This window comes from Eublepharis macularius, chromosome 1, assembly GCF_028583425.1.
Source record: "Eublepharis macularius isolate TG4126 chromosome 1, MPM_Emac_v1.0, whole genome shotgun sequence".
NCBI lineage: Eukaryota > Metazoa > Chordata > Lepidosauria > Squamata > Eublepharidae > Eublepharis > Eublepharis macularius.
This window is the reverse complement of record NC_072790.1, coordinates 123486910-123504443: the sequence shown is the minus strand read 5'-3', so window position 1 is coordinate 123504443 and position 17534 is coordinate 123486910. Positions and strand designations below refer to the sequence as shown.

At 41.0% G+C, this 17534-nt stretch overlaps 1 protein-coding gene across 2 annotated transcripts; it reads left to right on the top strand.

The window, feature by feature from the left end:
• The first annotated feature begins 106 nt into the window (after window positions 1–106).
• Window positions 107–17251, top strand: ADAT2 (adenosine deaminase tRNA specific 2). Of its 2 annotated transcripts, none has more exons than XM_054983308.1 (6): window positions 107–210; window positions 4112–4216; window positions 11548–11698; window positions 12162–12268; window positions 15400–15472; window positions 15557–17251. In XM_054983308.1, the coding sequence occupies exons 1-6, from the start codon at window positions 163–165 to the stop codon at window positions 15595–15597; spliced, it is 525 nt and encodes a 174-aa protein (XP_054839283.1). In that variant the 5' UTR covers window positions 107–162; the 3' UTR covers window positions 15598–17251. The 2 variants fall into 2 exon arrangements, with proteins under 2 accessions (XP_054839283.1, XP_054839293.1); XM_054983318.1 differs by lacking the exon at window positions 107–210 and adding an exon at window positions 244–336.
• The last annotated feature ends 283 nt before the right edge of the window (window positions 17252–17534 follow it).

Here is a 17534-nt window from a genome sequence, read left to right as displayed (position 1 = left end):
CCTCAGATGTTACTTACACAAGCTGGGCAGAGTGGAAACGGCAGTGCGCTCGTTTCTCAGTTCCTCAGCTTATCATGGTTCTCCCTCCTACTGGATCCCCCGGAAACTTCGGCTCTGCATCTTTTGTTCCAGTTGTTAGTTTTCGCCCTGTTCGCCCTGGAAATGGAAGCGGCAGAGACGGAGGCCTGGATGGACCGAGCCATTGACATGGCGAGTGCATAAGGGATAGTCGGACGCCAAGTCCTGCTGAGAGCTTTTATTACCTTGGGTCACTGACTGCGGAGAAGAAGGAATTTCCACAGAGCCACCTTTTCTTGTCGTGGCGTGATAAGCCGGGTCTGTCAGCACCCCGCACCCCCGTAACTGAGGAAGGCGCTTGACTGCACCCCTTAATTATCTAATAGTTTAGGATGGGAGCCGGAGTCAACACTAGATTCTTGCGCCTCGCCATAAATAGCCGGGGGGTGGAGATCATTTGCCTCTTGTCTTCTGGGGGCGGGGGGAGTTATACGTAGTCTGCAGACCTTGACTAAAGCTGTTGTTTTACTGATGATGGGATAATATTTTTGGTGGGTTTTTAAAAATGTAAACTGCTTTAAACCCACTCATTGGAGAGTGTCCTATAAATATTTAAATGAATATTTTATTTTACATTTACTGTCTGTTATGATGGTAATATTGGTTAAGATGCTATGCCAGTTGCTTTGCGCGGCACAACCGTAGTATTGTAAATAGCAATATAAATGGAATACAAGGTCAATATTGTTAGAAGTGAAGGAGTTTACCCTGTCCTCAGTCTCAGGTTTCAGAAGAGGCCTATATAGAGAAAAGTGGGTCAGGACCCTTCTGTGCTTTCTCTCTCTGGTATTGTGCAATCTCTTTGAAATGCAGATTGCTACTTTTAGGGGCTTCCTTTCTTCCATCTTCACTTTCCTCTTCACACTCTTCTCCATCTTAAAGGTCATGAAGGCAAGACATGTTTCCTGCATCTCTCAGCATCCTAGCCTAGATAGTTAGAATAGAATGCCATCTCTACTCCTTTCCTATCCTGAATGAAGTTCCTTAAATCATAGAATCATAGGGTTGGAAGGGACCTCCAGGGTCATATATTCCCCCCCCACACACACACACACAGTGCAGGAAATTTACAACTACCCCCCCCCCCACACACACACCCAGTGACCCCTGCTACATGCCCAGAAGATGGCAAAACACCATCAGGACTGATATTTCTTTGCTAAAGGCAAAACTGAGTTTCGTGTTGATATTTATTCCTCTGCATGAGTACACTCGCATGTGCTTTGCTGCACCCACTAGAAACCATGCAACAAATATGGACACCATTTAACTGCTTTTTCTCATCAGGAGATGCACGTTGTGGATTTCCCCCTGTGTTTTATTAATTTTAGTTTTTGGCTGCCACATAGTTGTGAGGGTACTATTTCAATCACTTTTGCATTACATTTTTATCTTGCCTTTTCCTCCAGAGGATAGTATTCACTCAAAAGAGGAGGAAGATTGCATTTACTGACTGACTCTTAGGTTTGGTATTGTTTTTTCATTGTGTCGTTGCTGGAAGAATGGATTAGGTTGGTTGTCTCCTTTTTCATTTTCTCTTATTTATTGAAGACGCATCCTTTCATTTAAACAGTTTTCCTTCTGTATCTAAAGTCTTAGATACATTATATCCTCATTTCATTTCATTCTAATCTGTCAGGTGCACTTGGCTGAAAGATGACAACCTCCAGGGCCATGCAGTGAGCTACGCAGCTAAGAAAGGATTTGAATATGGATTTTCTGCACTGAACCAAAAACTCTGTTTGCTACACATCAAGCTGGTTAACTTTAGCTGAGAGCCAGTTTTGTGTAGTGGTTAAGAGTGTGGGACTCTAATCTGGAGAGCCGGGTTTAATTCCCCACTCCTCCACTTGAAGCCAGCTGGGTGACCTTGGGCTAGTCATGGCTCTCTGGAGCTCTCTCAGTGCCACCCACCTCACAGGGTGTTTGTTGTGGGGATAATAATGGCAAACTTTGTAAACCGCTCTGAGTGGGCATTAAGTTGTCCTGAAAGGTGGTATATAAATTGAATGTTATTATTATTATTATCTTTGCTTTATCTTTTACTAGTAACAAAGCCTGTTGTGGGATAAAATACAGTGGGCTGTAGAAAGGGGAGGGAGGGTGGGTGGGCATTGCCTCCTCCTCCGTGGTGGTGGTGGGAACGTTGCCACCTGCTCCGCTACTGATCCCAGCCGGGTGAGGGGGGGGGCATTGTTGCCTGCTCCGCACCAGATCCCGACCAGGTGAAGAGGAGGCAGGCATTGTAACCTGTTCCATGCCTGATTCTGGCAGGGTGAAGGGGGGTGGGCATTTCCACCTGCTTCGCTCCTGATCCTGGGCGGGTGATGGGAAGGCAGGCATTGGCGCATGTTCTGTGCCTGATTCCGGTGGGTTGAAGAGGAAGTGGGCATTGCCACCTGCTCCACGCCTTCATCTAGCATGGGTGAAGGGGGGCAGGCACTGATCCCAGCTCGGTGAAGGCAGGGGGGGCATTGCCCCCTGCTCCGCACCTGATCCCAGCTCGGTGAAGGCAGGGGGCGGGCATTGCTACCTGCTTCACTCCTGATCCAAGCTGGGTGAAGGGGAGGTGAGCATTGCCACCTGCTCTGATCCTGATCCCAGCTGGGTGAAGGCAGGGGGCAGGCATTGCCACCTGCTCTGTGCATGATTCCAGCTTGGACTTCCTGCTGTGGTGTGCTCTCTGGAGGGATGGACTGCCTCATCTGGGCTTCCGTCTGTGGCAGTGCCCTCTGGTAGCGTACCAGGGTAGGAAGTGAGTTGTCAGAAACACGGTTAGCCTTTTATATAGTAGGATTTGGTTTTGACTCTGCTGTCTCCCGTTTTCTCCTCAATCTACTGTGTTTTCCTGTATCCAGTTATTAAATCCATCTGGAAGACTATGGATGTTTCACATTGCTGCTGTTATTTATGTAGCACGATCAATCTGTATAGTGGTTTACAGAGTACAAAAAGACAGGTCCTGTCCCGAGGAACTTGCAAGTTAAGATTTAACATATGGAAAGCATCAGGGATAATTAAAACAATAATATGAATTAATTTATTTACATATGCTTAGGCTTAGTTTCAATAGAGGAAGGGGACTAAAGATTTGTGTTTAAGGTCTCAGAGAAAAGGGGGATTGTGAGGGATTTGAAACAAGTGAGAGAGAGTAGTGGACACTAGTTCAACTTGTAAGCCCTTTTGTGGTTTTCCCAGATGATGGACTGTGTATCTCTTATACTGGCAAGGAGCTTAATTCTTCATCGATAGTACTAAAATAATGTAATAATTACCCTGGCTTTCTCATATACATAGGAATGGCTAATAGCAAGTTAATCATAGAAATATTCGTACAAGCAAACCTGTTTATCTAGTCAAAGTGAAGACAAAGTACAGTATATACTAATGTGACCAGATAAATCGATTGTTCTGTTAAGTCTGAGATGCTTTTTCAGATATAGGACTATAAGCAAATAGAGAATACATCTTGGCTGCATAGATTACTCTGACATCTGACATTGCAGCCCTAAATTCAAATCTAAATTATTTTGAAAGCTTGTTGTGGTTGAGCCACATGAAATATAATGGAACATCATAATCCCCCCCACTTACTCTTGAGTGCAGCCAATTGATCTTTCAGTGATAAATAGATTCCTCTGAAACCACATATCATATTTTCCACAAAAGTGAAGAAAATCCAGCACTTATATTAGAGCGGGGGAGGGGCATACATCTGCCCTGCCCAGTGGGTTTGTCAAGCTTTAGGGAGTTGAAATAATAGAAAATGCATCCTTGTTAGGTTTTGTTACCCATCTTTCCTTAGGCCAGGGGTTCTGATTTATTGTGGAAAACAGTTGTATATAGTCAGTTACTGTATTGGACAAAAGATATTTTGTTTTTGAAATCCTTGCTCAATGCTGGCATTTAGAGCAGGAAGGGGTAGGTAGCTATTACTGAATGTACTTTGCAACTGTGTTCACAAGCTGTGGCAAAATAGACACAGTAAAACTCTTTTGGTATTGTTCTTTCCAATTCTTTCTCTGTCTGATAGGCTAAGAAAGCACTAGAGAATGGTGAAGTACCCGTTGGCTGTCTCATGGTCTACAATAATGAGATCATAGGGAAGGGGAAGAATGAAGTGAATGAAACTAAAAATGTAAGTCCCTCAGCTAAACAAATACAAGCCCCCATGCTTTAAAAAAAGGAAGTAAATGGTTCTTTCATTTTAGTAAACTAGTCTTTAGTTCTGCTTTCAAAAAAACCAAGCATGCATCTTGTGTTAGTTGTGAACGGAGCGTGCACATTCAAATTGCAATTTCCATGAATTTTTTTGCAATACTTCTTGTTCCTTCTCTGCTGTGCTGCACCATGCTTCTGTAACATGCTTACAAGAGAGATCTGCTTGAGACCATCCTTGCATGGTTTTATGAGGGTTATGACAGATTTTCTTTTTCATAAGGCATTTGGCATAGGGAATATTTAGCATATTTAATCTGAATAATTTTGTGTTTTGATTATTTTATATCTTGTGTTTGTGTTTTCACTGATGATTTTTTAAAAACTTGGTAACTGTCTAAAGGATTCCCTTATTGAAAGATTGTTTGTGTGATATATAAAGCACATGTTAGAATAAATTATACTTGGAAATATGATCTTTTAGATATTCATTCCTCATTCACAAGTATCATGAGGAGGTATATATTTTATAAAACTTGGGCATCCATTCCTGAGTATGAAATGTCAAGAAGTGAACCTGTTTGGGAGTATGAGTTAACGTGTAGTTCTACAGGATTAGTGGAGTTACCTTAATCTGTTTTATGTTCTTTCGGTGCGGACATTACAGGACAGTGCAACAGATGTCTCTGAGCCGTTCCTTCTGAATTGCCTGGGGTGAACAGCTTTTGTTTTCTTGTTTTTCCTCTAGATATATCAGTTCAGATAATAAACACAGTTCTTTTCAACTGGAACAGTTTTCTAGCCTTTTAAACTCTGCTTGCAAAAGTACCTGCCAATCAACCATTTTGCCCAGGAATGTGTTTTATTAATAAAATACACTTTAGGAGAAATTGGAATATATATTTATGTATGTTTTTGTTCATAGCAAATGTCTCTGAACAGATCACAATAAAATATAAAATTCATCTGTGCATTAGTTATGTTCCTCCCAAGAATTTTTCCTGGCAATCCTATCAGCCACTTTCAGTGAATTCTCTGATAGCAGCTGTGACTGGCATCTTCAGAGGTGTAACACCGAGAGACAGAGATCTCTTAGTGTCAAACTGTCTTCTTCTTCTCAGTTTGACACTGAGAGATCTCTGTCTTTTGGTGCTACACCTCTGAAGATGCCAGTCACAGCTGCTGGCGAAATGTCAGGAACTACAGTGCCAAGACCATGGTGATACAGCCTGGAAAATCCACAACAACCATCATTCTCCGACCGTGAAAGCCTTCGACAATAAATCCAGTTTGCTATTTATTTTGCTAAGGTCCTGATATATTGCTATGACCGTCTCTGCTGTGAGGAGGCATTGATCTCCTATCATTTTATATAACTTTGCCTTTGAGATAGTTCCATTGTTCTCTCCCAGGGGAGTATTAGGGGAGTTGGAGTTCAAATTTGGCTCCTGGCTAATGCCAATCTCCTCCCCCTCAATGCCTTCAGTGGGCTTCTCCTGCTCATCCGATGGCTGCACAGCCAAGGAGTTGGGGGAGTTTAACTCCATCAAATGCTCCAGAGAACTGAATCTGTTTTCAGCAAGAGGAAAAAAATCACTCACAGCTTGGATGTTCAACAGGTCATCTATACGAAATTGTTTGGAAGATTTGTGGTGAGTAGTCAGTGAAGAATCTGCTTTGGAATTTTTTCTAGTCCTCTTCTTTTATTTCTTTTCATTATCTGCAAGTTCCAGGCAATAAACCCAGCTGCTGGTCACTCCTTTCCATGTGGGCCTTCCAAGGGAGGAACTTTATCTTTGTTTTCCTTCCACTCCCTTATTCTGCAGGTCTTCAGAGGAAGCTCTAAGCAGCCCAAGTTTAGGGATTGCTGTCAATTCCACCATTGTAATAGCAGTAATACAATAAGGAGCTCTGAGATCAGTGTCCATGTGTTAAACGCATTTTTGTGATCTAAAAAACCTGCCCAAACTGAAGCAGGCAGCAGGCAGATGAATTGCAAGCTGAAATTGATAAATGAACTGATAAAACAGGCTTATTAGGACTAAATAACAGCAAATGAATAAAACAAACCATAGAGCTCAGTGTTAGGCGTCTGCCTCGGTCGCCATCTTTTCTCCTCCCTCCTATAAACAAAGGACAGTGTAACAGCACATGTGAGATGGTCCCTGTTGCTACAGATGCACAAGAACAATTTCTTTCGATCCAGGGAATACCTTTAAGCCTTCCTTAAAGGTAATTGGTTGTTGGAAGTGAATTACATCTTGCCAAAAAAATTAAACATCTGTGTTTGGGTTTTTTCATAGTAACCAGATAATTAGCAACTGTAAAGGAAGTTGTAAGGATATAGTCATCATACAAAGGAGAACACTTCCTAAAGGTGCTACTGGACTCTTTTTGATTTTACTTCCTATATGAATCAGTGATTAGCCCAGACCAATCATGTGACAAAATTACTTCTGCTATAGTTTTCAACAGATGATCTGAATAATAATTAAATAGATTATTGTCTAATGAAAGTCCCAGTTCACACAATTTGTAAAAAATGGCATTTGCACTTGATGGTCAAAATAAGTCTTGCCTAATTAGATGAATTAGTTCACTTGGGGGAGGGGGGTTAATAAGAATATTTTTAACCACATCTTAATAGCATGTGATTGATTGTAAGGAGCACAGTCAAATGTCTAATCTAATTACTGAGCTGGAAACAGAATTGAGAATTCCCAAGATGGTTCAGAAGAATCTGGCTTGCAGCCTCTCAAGATCTATAGCAATTGCATGTGGCCATAATGGTCCGCCATATACAGCTGCAAGTAGGCTCTTAGAATTGTATAGTTTGAGCAATGCTGGAAAAGCCTGTCCACCTTTTGTAAAATAAAAGTCCTTCAGTGATATATACAAAAGCTGAAAGCTACTTATGATATCTTTTAAATGTCTTTTCCATGTCATTAGAGTGTCAAAATAGATGCTCAAATATTTGGAAGAATGAACTTGTTCAAACTCCATTCCTTGCAACCTGCAAAGATACCCTGTCCAAACAGCAAAGGGTCTCCAAACAGCAGTATTTTAAATTTATTCAATTTACTCTGACTTATACTAAGTTGCTCCATTTCACAATAATTTATAAATTGATTGATTTGGTTTCTTAAACCCTGTCTAGTCAATTATAGTAATAAGACCATAGAATCATAGAGTTGAGGGATCTCTGGGATCATCTAGTCCAATCCCCTGCACAATGCAAGAAATTCACAGTTACTTCCCCCTACGCCCCCAGTGACCCCTTGCTCCATGCCCAGAAGATGGCAAAAAACCTCCAGGATCCCTGGCCAAACTGGCCTGAAGAAAATTGCTTACAGATGCCAAAGTGGCAATTGGCATTACCCTTTGCGTGTATGAATTGGCCGCAAGAAATAAGCGCTGGTGTAACCCTTCCTGCCTTCCTTCTCATGATCTGCTTAGGTTCGCAGAAACAGCATTGCTATGATTGCTGTCAGATGGCCATCTGTGTGTGTGTTATGTGCTGTCAAGTCTCCTCTGACCTATGGCGACCCTATGAATGAAAGACCTCCAAAACGTCCTATCCTTAACAGTTTTGCTCAGATCTTGCAAACAGGAGGATGTAGCTTCCTTTATTGAGTCAAACCGTCTCATTTTAGCTCTTGCTCTTTTCCTACGGCCTTCCACTTTTCCTAGCATTATTGACTTTTCCAGAGAATCTTGTCTTCCCATGATGTGACTAAAGTACTTGTCTTGTCTTGTACTTAGTCTTGTCATTTTAGCTTCTAGGGAGAATTCAGGCTTGATTTGATCTAGTACCCACTTATTTGTCTTTTTTTGGCCATCCAAGGTATCTACAAAACTCCTCCAGTACCACATTTCAAATGAATCAGTTTATTTCCTGTCAGCTTTCTTCACTGTCCAACTTTCACATCCATACATGGCAATGGGGAATACCATAGTTTGATTATCTTGATCTTGGTCCCCAGAGAGACATCTTTATCTTTAAGGAGCTTATCTAGCTCCCTCACAGCTGTTCTTCCAAGTCTCTATCTTCCTCTGATTTCTTCATTGCATTCTCCCTTTTGGTTGATGATTGAGCCAGTGAATAGAAAATCTTGAACAATTTCAATTTCCTCATTGTCAACTTTAAAATTGTGTAATTCCTCAGTAGTCATTATTTTTGTCTTCTTGATGTTCAGCTTTAATCCTGCTTTAGTGCTTTCTCCGTTAACCTTCATCAGTAGTTGTTTCAAATCTTCACTGTTTTCTGCCAGTAATGTATCATCTGCATATCTCAAATTGTTAATTTTCCTTCCACCATTTTTCACGCCACCTTCTTCTATATCTAATCCAGCTTTCCTTATGATATACTCTGCATAGAAGTTGAACAAGTAGAGAGATAATATGCATCCTTGTCTGACACCCTTGCCAATTGGAAGCCATTCTGTTTCCCCATATTTTGTCCTAACAGTAGCTTCTTGTCCAGAATACAGGTTGCGCATCAAAACAATCAGATGTTGTGACACCCCCATTTCTTCATGACCCACGCAGTCAAAAGCTTTGCTGTAATCTATAAAACACAGGCTGATTTTTTACTGTGGAAATGAACTCAAAAGAAACGGTGTTGCTCTAATAGTGAGGCGAGACATAGCACAAGCAGTTAAGAGCTACAACGCAAAGTCTGACCGAGTAATATCAATCACACCTCAGGGAAAACCTGTTAAAGTAACCATCATTCAAGTTTATTCTCCAACTATGGTTGCTGAGGAGGAAGAAATCGAAAACTTCTATGCAAGTGTCCAAGAAGAAATATCTAGCTTCTGCTTAAAAACCTCCAAAGGAGAGCCCACTACTTCCTGAGAAAGCCTGTTCCACTCTCAGGAAGTTCTTCCTAATGTTTGAAAAAAAACCTCTTTTGATTTAATTTCAACCCATTGGTTCTGATCTGACCTTCTGGGGCAACAGAAAACAACTCTACACCATCCTCTGTATGACAGCCCTTCAAATACTTGAAGATGGTTATCATATCACTTTTCAGTCGTCTCCTCTCCCGGCTAAACATACCGAGCTCCTTCAGCCTTTCCTCATAGAACTTGGCCTCCAGACCCCTCACCATCTTTGCTGCCCTCCTCTGGACACATATGGTGCCCAAAATTGAACACAATATTTTAGGTGAGATCTAACCAGAGTGGAGTAAAGCGACACCATCACTTTGCATGATCTGGACGCTATAGTTATGTTGAGCCCAAAATCACATTGGCCTTTTTAGCTACCACATCACACTGTTGACTCGTCATATTCAGTGTATCAGCATAAAGCATTGTATTAATTTGCATAAAGAATTATATCAAATTATATTAATTTGATTTTGATATTAATTTGAATGAAGGAACCATTACATTCACTTTTGACAAGAAAGAACTTGATGCCTATCATAAATCAATCACTAACTCAAAGTACCTTCTCTCAGACTTTCAAAGAGGCAGTCATCTGCCCACTGCTTAAAAAACCATCCTTAGACAAAAATGATGTAGCCAACTATCAGCCATAGTCTAATCTACCCTTTTTGGGTATCGTGGGAGAGAGGCCAATAGTTGACCAACTCCAGGCCTCCCTGGACCACTCTAGTGCTTTAGACCCTTTTCAGTTTGGTTTTAGGCCTTGTTATGGGATAGAGACAGCTCAGGTGGCTCTAGCTGATGACCTCCAACTGAATATAGACAAAAGGCATGCTTCATTGTTGCTCCTCTTGTATCTATCTGCAGCCTTTGACACAGTAGATCATGTCAGTTAATTAGAATAATTAGCATTTGGTCTTCAATTTGTGTCTAATAGCCACAGAATAATAAGTGATGTTCCTTGAAATATTGAGGGTTTGTTTTTCTTAAGTAAAATGGCTTTAAAATACATACAAATAAACTGAACTTATCAAAACACATTAGCCATTTTATAACTAAATGACATATTAAACAGAAGTTATTAGCTGGTATAATACTGTTCAGTTCAGCCTGGGAATATTTCAGAACATCCTAATTGGAAGTGACTGGAAATTGAATCAACAAACTTGCCTAAAGCTCTTGAAAATAAGACCATCTTCTGTGTTGTCCTTTGAGTTGTTCTGACTAGTAGGTCTCATTTCTTCCCTCATGTATATTCATAAGCTGATTTTTAAAAAAACACAAGAAAGTTGATACCTGACAGGGCAGAAAAACCCTTTTCCCTGTAGCTGAACATTACTTCCCAAAATAGCCACTGCTGCTGTAACCTCTTTGTCCTTGCTCCAAAAGAGAATATATGCAATGCCTGTAGTTTCTATGCCCTGGGGTGGCTTTAATAATGTAAAAATCAATTCCTTTAACACAGGTTAATATGTGCGTATCTTGAGGGTGTGTTAGATGTTAATGAAGAACCTTTTAATAAAACATCAGCAAAATATTATGATTTTTCTGTTGTACTGATTTTCTAAGAAAATTTCTGTAAATATTGAAGTGTTTTTTGGTATGGATTTGTTTTTTATATTTCACTGCACTGATGCCAAAAGTTAATTTCATAGTGGATTGTATCGAACCACTCACAAACCGTGGTATGTCCCAACAATAGAATGTGCCTTGCACTTACAGAATACAGTTAGCAGAACAAAATAATAGGATAAAATCCATCGTTATCAGTTGTAAGCCTTCTCCCTCGTATATATTGTCATTTTTAAACATCAATAATAAACCTAATATGTTGGTTCCTACCAGATTTCCACTGCAGGAAGAGGACTGTTCCTCACCCTTCCCTTGCTTCAGGAGCCCTTTTTGATTCCTGCAAAAGCTATGGCATAGGGTAAAAAAAAAATTATCAGAGTCAGCTTTGCTAAACATTGTACACTGGAACTGTTGTGTCTTTTGTTTTCCTCTAACGCTAGGAGTGGGTTCAGTGGTATGGTCCACATTTGAGTGAATGCTAACAAGTTGCAGACATGTAGCATGATCACAGCTGATTCATTTCATTTTTTAACAGACTGCCAGGGAGCGATGCACTATACATCTTGTTGCTTCATATGAATGGTAATGGGGGAAATTTCGTTCCACAGTGGCATTGCCACTTTAGCTGTTTGTCTTAATCTAACTGCTATCTCAAGTGCTTCAAGTCAAGTATTTCAGCACAGCTTACTGTTAGATCAGAGGGCAGACCACAGATTTGGAATCATGGAAGCTGCATAGCAGGTCTGAAAGGAGACTTGATTTTTGATTGGAGTTTTTCTTTCATTCATACCAATGCATTATCATTTAATATAAATACCAGCATTGTTTTTCTTTATCTTCACAGGCTACTCGCCATGCAGAAATGGTAGCAATTGATCAGGTGATAGACTGGTGTTGTCAGCACAAGAAGGACCCTGAAGAAGTATTTGGGCACACAGTATTATATGTCACTGTAGAACCCTGTATAATGTGTGCAGCTGCCCTGCGCATGATGAGTATCCTTTGCAACATGATGCACCAGCACATTACTTTCAACTTATAAATTGCTTGTTGGCAAGCTAGTGGAAGTCAGTTTCTTGTTGACAAAGTTTGTGCACGAACTATGGGTACAACGTTTTATTTAAAAAGACTTGTTGTGGGCCTGGCTAAGTGAGGAATGGATTCTGCTCAGGGCCACTGTCTGGAATGGATGAGGTGGTCTTCCTAAAGCAATAGTTAACATTAAAGGGTAGGGAATGGTCAGTTATATAGTTCCTTCTTCTATTTTCACTACTGTTGTTTGGGTTGCCTGTCTCAGATACCAAATAGCTTTGGGCTAGGAGATTTGGAAGAGTTAGAGTTTTCCTCAAGGAAGACTTTGAGTCAGGAGTGTGTAAGAGAAGGTTTGTTATTATTAAATTGGGATAATATTATAACACTTCCTTTTTCTAGTCTAGAATTTCCTTAATCTATCTACAGAAATCCCACTTGTTATATATGGCTGTCAAAATGAACGATTTGGAGGTTGTGGCTCAGTTTTGAACATCTCTTCTGCTACCTTAACAGACACAGGAGAACCATTTCAGGTGAAATACTCTGGTATTATGTTTAGTATTTGGAGTATCTAGTCTGCCCACACAGAAATAGTTGATGAGAGTATTTTGCCTAATACAGAATCTTCCATGTTAAATTGTTACCAGAACTGCTTTTTATAATGGGGGAATTACCTTTGCAGTCTGGAACTAAAATTAGCACGGATCTAACCAACGTTTACGGAGGTCCCGATTCCAGACACTCTAGTGACAAAGAGGCAGACTACAAATAGGTTCAATAAACACGTGTATTTACTAATAGTGTGGTGTAAGCCTGAATTTGCACATACACACAAGAAAGCATACAAGGACTAAGAAATACAGAGTAAGAAATATAGAGACGTTTGCATTAGCAGGTTTCCAACGATGGTAAGGGAAATACTCACTTATCCTGAAGCGGAGCAGAGACACAACAGCGAGGTGGTCCAACGCCAGCAATGGATCCACGGACAGACAGCAAGGGGTTCTGGATAGGAATGGCCTGAGCACCATGCGGTCTGAGAGACCGACTTAAATACCCCAAAACGTACCCTGGGGCTGGTGCTGTACTTGGTGGTTCTCACAGATTAAAACAAAGGCTCTAATGGGTCACTGAATGGCTTGGATGGGCTGCTTTAGGAATCTGATTGTGTTAAGTGACACCTCAGGAAGAGGGGACAAAAGAGGAAGGGGGAAATCCGAGTGGGCTGAATGGATGTTCCAGCAGACAGGGCTTGTCCTGATGTCATCAGCTCTGGAATGCGGAGGTTTCTTTGAGATGCATTCTCTAAGTGCTTGGGATGGTCGGCACTTAGCTTCTTCTTCGGGGCGGCTCCTAAGATATGCAGAGCGGCGCTGCGGACATGGTGTGCCCGCTTCGCCGAAATGGCTTCTCAAAGCAGTCTTTTCCTCTTGGTCGTTCTGGCTGCCTAAGAACATGGTTGCCGGCTGGGCATGGCGGAGGCTGGTTTGCAGGTTGCCCGGTAGCGAGGGCAAGCTCGGGGACCGGCCCGCGGGCGGCTTCAGGTGGGAACTGACCAGGGAGTGCCTAGCCAGGCTCGCTGGAGGTTTCCCCGGCAGGCGCCCAGCTGCTAGCAGCGGCTTGGGCCCAGATGAGGCAGGCTTCCATGGAGGCAGGGGGAACAGCACGTAAAACACAGTCCAAAGCAGGGGACAGGCACGGTCCGTGGCAGATGGCGATGCAGGCACGGGGCACACTTGTAATAAAGTCCAAACACACACTTGGAGGTCCAGATACAGGTCTAGGCAGGGCTGCCCAGGAAGAGAGTCCTTTGTGCAGTTATCCAGGCATGGTGTCAGGAAACTAACACAGTCTATTGCAGCAGCAAGGTAATTAACAAGCAGGCAGGAAACTGACACGTGTACCAGAACACACACGTGCAGGGCAATCTGTGTGTGGCAGTAAAACAGTGATGCAGGAAACTTTAACACAGTCCATGGCAGGCCTTAAAGCAGGAGAGGGGGCCTACTTGGCAACAATTTCACTGTTGTTCAGTGACTGTCATGAGATGTGAAGGAATATAAATAGGGAATCACAATGGGTCCTGTGAATGTCCTGGGAATACCTAGTCCAATAGTGAAACAAAGTAAATATGAAATACTGCATTGGAGACCACTAAGCTTTCCTTAAAGTTTTAGTATGGAAAGATGGGATCTAAGCATATTTAATATAGGATATTGATGGAAGTCGCCCTGACCTGGATAGCCCAGGTGAGCCTGATCTCGTCACATCTCAGAAGCTAAGCAGAATCAGCCTTCTTTAGTACATGGATCGGAGACCTCCAACAAAGACCAGGGTTGCAGGGGCAGGCAATGGCAAACTACCTCGGATAGTCTTTTGCCATGAAAACCCCACCAGGGGTCGCCATAAGTCAACTCTGACTTGAGAGTACTCTCCACCACCACCACCATTAATCAAGGTAAAGCAAAGTAGCTGAAAGCAATATTTTGAGCATGGGTTACTATGTCCTAGAGTGAGGCAATGGGGTCACAGTGACAAGAAAAGGAGATAGTCCTATTTAAAATATATTGAGTTTTTTAAAATAAAATTTATCTTGATATTCAGTCTAGGAATAACAATTTAGATGCACATTGCAGCAAGTGTAGAAGAGGAAACAGGATATTATTTAAGAAACTGGATTGCAAGCAATTGCAGCGGATGATAGGGTAGAAAGTATCCTCTTATGGAGGCATATGATTTTAGATTTGTTCACGCACATTTTTCCCTATCACTCACATTCACACATTTCAAAGAATAAATAATACCATGGAATGATTTGTGGGTGGAATAAGTTGTAACATAACTCAATTATTTTGATGAGCCAAGGAAGATTTGGCAGCCACAGGAGATACATGATCAGGAAGATGAGTTCCTTGGCAGAAACTCTTATATAACATTTGTGAAAACAATACTGTGGATGGACTGTATCACTTTAGACTGCTGGTGGAAAGATGTCCTAGCAATTGCTCATACTTTACAGTTAAGTACAGTGAGTTTGAAAGCCTTCATTTGTGAAAATCAGGGTTTCAGATAAGATAGAAGCCACTTATTATAGTGGTTTCTATTTTATTCAGATAAGATAGAAACCACTATAGCATAGCTCCTTCCTTGTTGTGCAGATAATATGAGCAGCATTAGGTCGTATGGGAGAAGTGTGTGATTAACCCCTGCCTGTAAGGCCCCAGTTTTCAGAGGCATGCTGATTTGGAAGGAGATGAAGTATGGACTCCTACAATGTGGCGTAGATTTTATGTTAACTGGGTAGTATGGGAAAGAGCCATATTACAGCAGCTGTTGGGTTGCAAAGGCCAAGAATAAATTGCATCTGAAGCTAGAAATGCCATGCAAATATCTATGCCCTGTATGTAATTTGGTGCCCCTTTATGTTAACTAATGTTGAAGGGCACCCCCAAGCCTCATAGCTACATGAGAGAGCGATGTTCAGCAGATGAGAATTTTTCCTGACAGTGCAGCATAGAGGTAGCAAAAGCCACATCTTTATGGCATCCAGGTAGAATAGGTACACAAATTCACTTTAGGCTATGAACTGGTAAATTCTAATACCATAGTGTTTTTGTTTGGGATGCCCTTTTTAAAATAAGACTCAAAATCTTCTGATCTATAGTGCATAGCTGGTTATCAATCGGAAGAAGCTGTGGAAATGTTGAAAACATTCTACCGACAAGAAAATCCAAACGGTAAGTTCCATTATTATTTGTATTAACCTTGGTTTATATATATCTTTGAGTATTAATAGATGCTTGTTATTTATTTCTTTGCAGCACCAAAATCAAAAGTTCGAAAAAAGGAATGCTTTAACTGATCGGAAGAATAGTCATCCCAAGGCTTATGTGAAGCTCTCCTTCCCTTGACTGTGGTTCCTTAGCACTAAGATGGAACACTAGATGGGCCACTGGTCTGATCCAGCAGGGCTCTTCTTAGGTTTTTAAGATGTAGATTAGGTCATATCTGTTACTGTACAGGATATCATGATGTTTCATTTACAAGTTTCAATGATAGTCAAATAATCACAAAAGAAAATGTAAAAATGTTGGGCTTTCCTTTTCTTGGTGATAAAAAACCCAGAAAGTGGGAGAGCATCTTTCTACCTTTAATCAGAATGAACAGTTCTATTCCATACCAGTTTTAGCTGTATTAAGGGCAACCTTTGGTTTGAGAGCTGTAACTTGCCTTGAGACAGAGCACTGAGACAGTCATGTTTGGACCAGTAGAGTACACTATCATCTGCATACTTTGATTTCTGGCAGGCCACTGGGAGCCCTTGGCCTCCCCTGTTCTCAGTAGCACGCTAAAATTCATTGCACTGTGATCTGTGCGCTCGGTCAGCCTGAACTTCAGGATTGCTTCTTTATTCAGCACTGTCCCCAGAGGTGAATGCCTCAATGATGCTTTCACAAGTACTTAACCTGTTAGGTCTCGCTTAGCATATTTTTACCATACCCATTTCCTTCTGGTTAAGTGTTGCTGATGTAATAGTTGTGTTTAGGGAACAAAAATATTCTGACATCCCAGAAAAGCTATCTATGACACTAACGCCTGGCATCCCCAATATTTTAGTGGATGAAGAATAGTACATCTACAAGAGGTTACAAATGGGCCAGTTCTGCACAAATGCTTTGACTCTAACCAGAGATATAACTATATAACATTTATAGTGGGTTAGATGCAGCAGAAAATGTCAGTGAAGGGGGGATGATTTTTGCCAGTTTCCCCACCCCACTGCAGATCAACAGTTTCCCCCTCGTGTTGTTCCTGGGAGACCCTTTTCCCTCAGGAGCAGCATTTCAGGAATCATTTCAGGTTTGCAGGGGAAGCAAGGAATTCCTGATCTGGTATAGGATTCCCTTTTGTTGATAGAGCTTTTCTGCAGAATCCAAGCTAACCTCTGTTGAAAAACTCATCTTACCCAATCAAAGATCAGTTTTCTCAAAAATATTTGCAAATTAAATTTGTGAAGTTGTATTGCAATGTAGCTTGTTATTTTACCCTTTCTTTGATGTGGTCACTGGGCAGACAGAAAGTTCTTAATGCTAACTTCCACGTTTCATAGTCTAAACTACCAAAATTGATAACTTTAAGAGGGCAGGGCAACAGTAATAAGAAAAATCCAGGACCAAGTTAAGAAGACTCCATGCTTGCAGTTTCATTTTGTTGTTCCTAAAATGTAATATGATGTAGTCCAGAAGAGGGCCTTGCTGTTCCAGTAATGAGTGATTTGGGGAGTTCTGAAGTGAACTCTTATTCTTTAAGAACGTGCATGCCAAGCAAGAAAACAGGCTAGAAAAACAAGTTGCTCAAAGCCATATAGGCTTTTAATAATAAAGGCAAGTTATTCTAACAGTTTGGTTAGAAAATTCAGAATAAGAATGTTGCTTCAATATTTCAGTCTTCTACCATGCAGAACAGCAAAAGAAGTATACCAGAATGTTATTTAATAAAGATTAATATTTCTACCAGTTGTTTCATGATCATGTGATTTTTAAATATATAATAATTTTACTTTGTGCATGCAGTAGGAAAACTGCTTTTTCTGTCTTGAAGGTAACTATCTCGACATTTCAGTCCTTGAATTCTCTACTTAGAATTGTCCTACTGATTTCAAAGAGGGCAGTTGAATGAATATGATTATTCTGCTTCAGACTATAAGGCTTCTGGCAACTTACATGTCCCTTGTACATCTTGTAGAGCACCAAAGGTATGATTTGTTTGATGAAAACTTGATTAATAATAGTAGTATAG

Coding starts and splice junctions, on each gene's coding strand:
- ADAT2 (XM_054983308.1), top strand. CDS start 163: ATGGAAGCGGCAGAGACGGAGGCCTGGATGGACCGAGCCATTGACATG. Junction 211..4,111: donor TGGACCGAGCCATTGACATG/GCGAGTGCATAA, acceptor TCTGTCTGATAG/GCTAAGAAAGCACTAGAGAA. Junction 11,699..12,161: donor AGCTGCCCTGCGCATGATGA/GTATCCTTTGCA, acceptor ATCTATCTACAG/AAATCCCACTTGTTATATAT.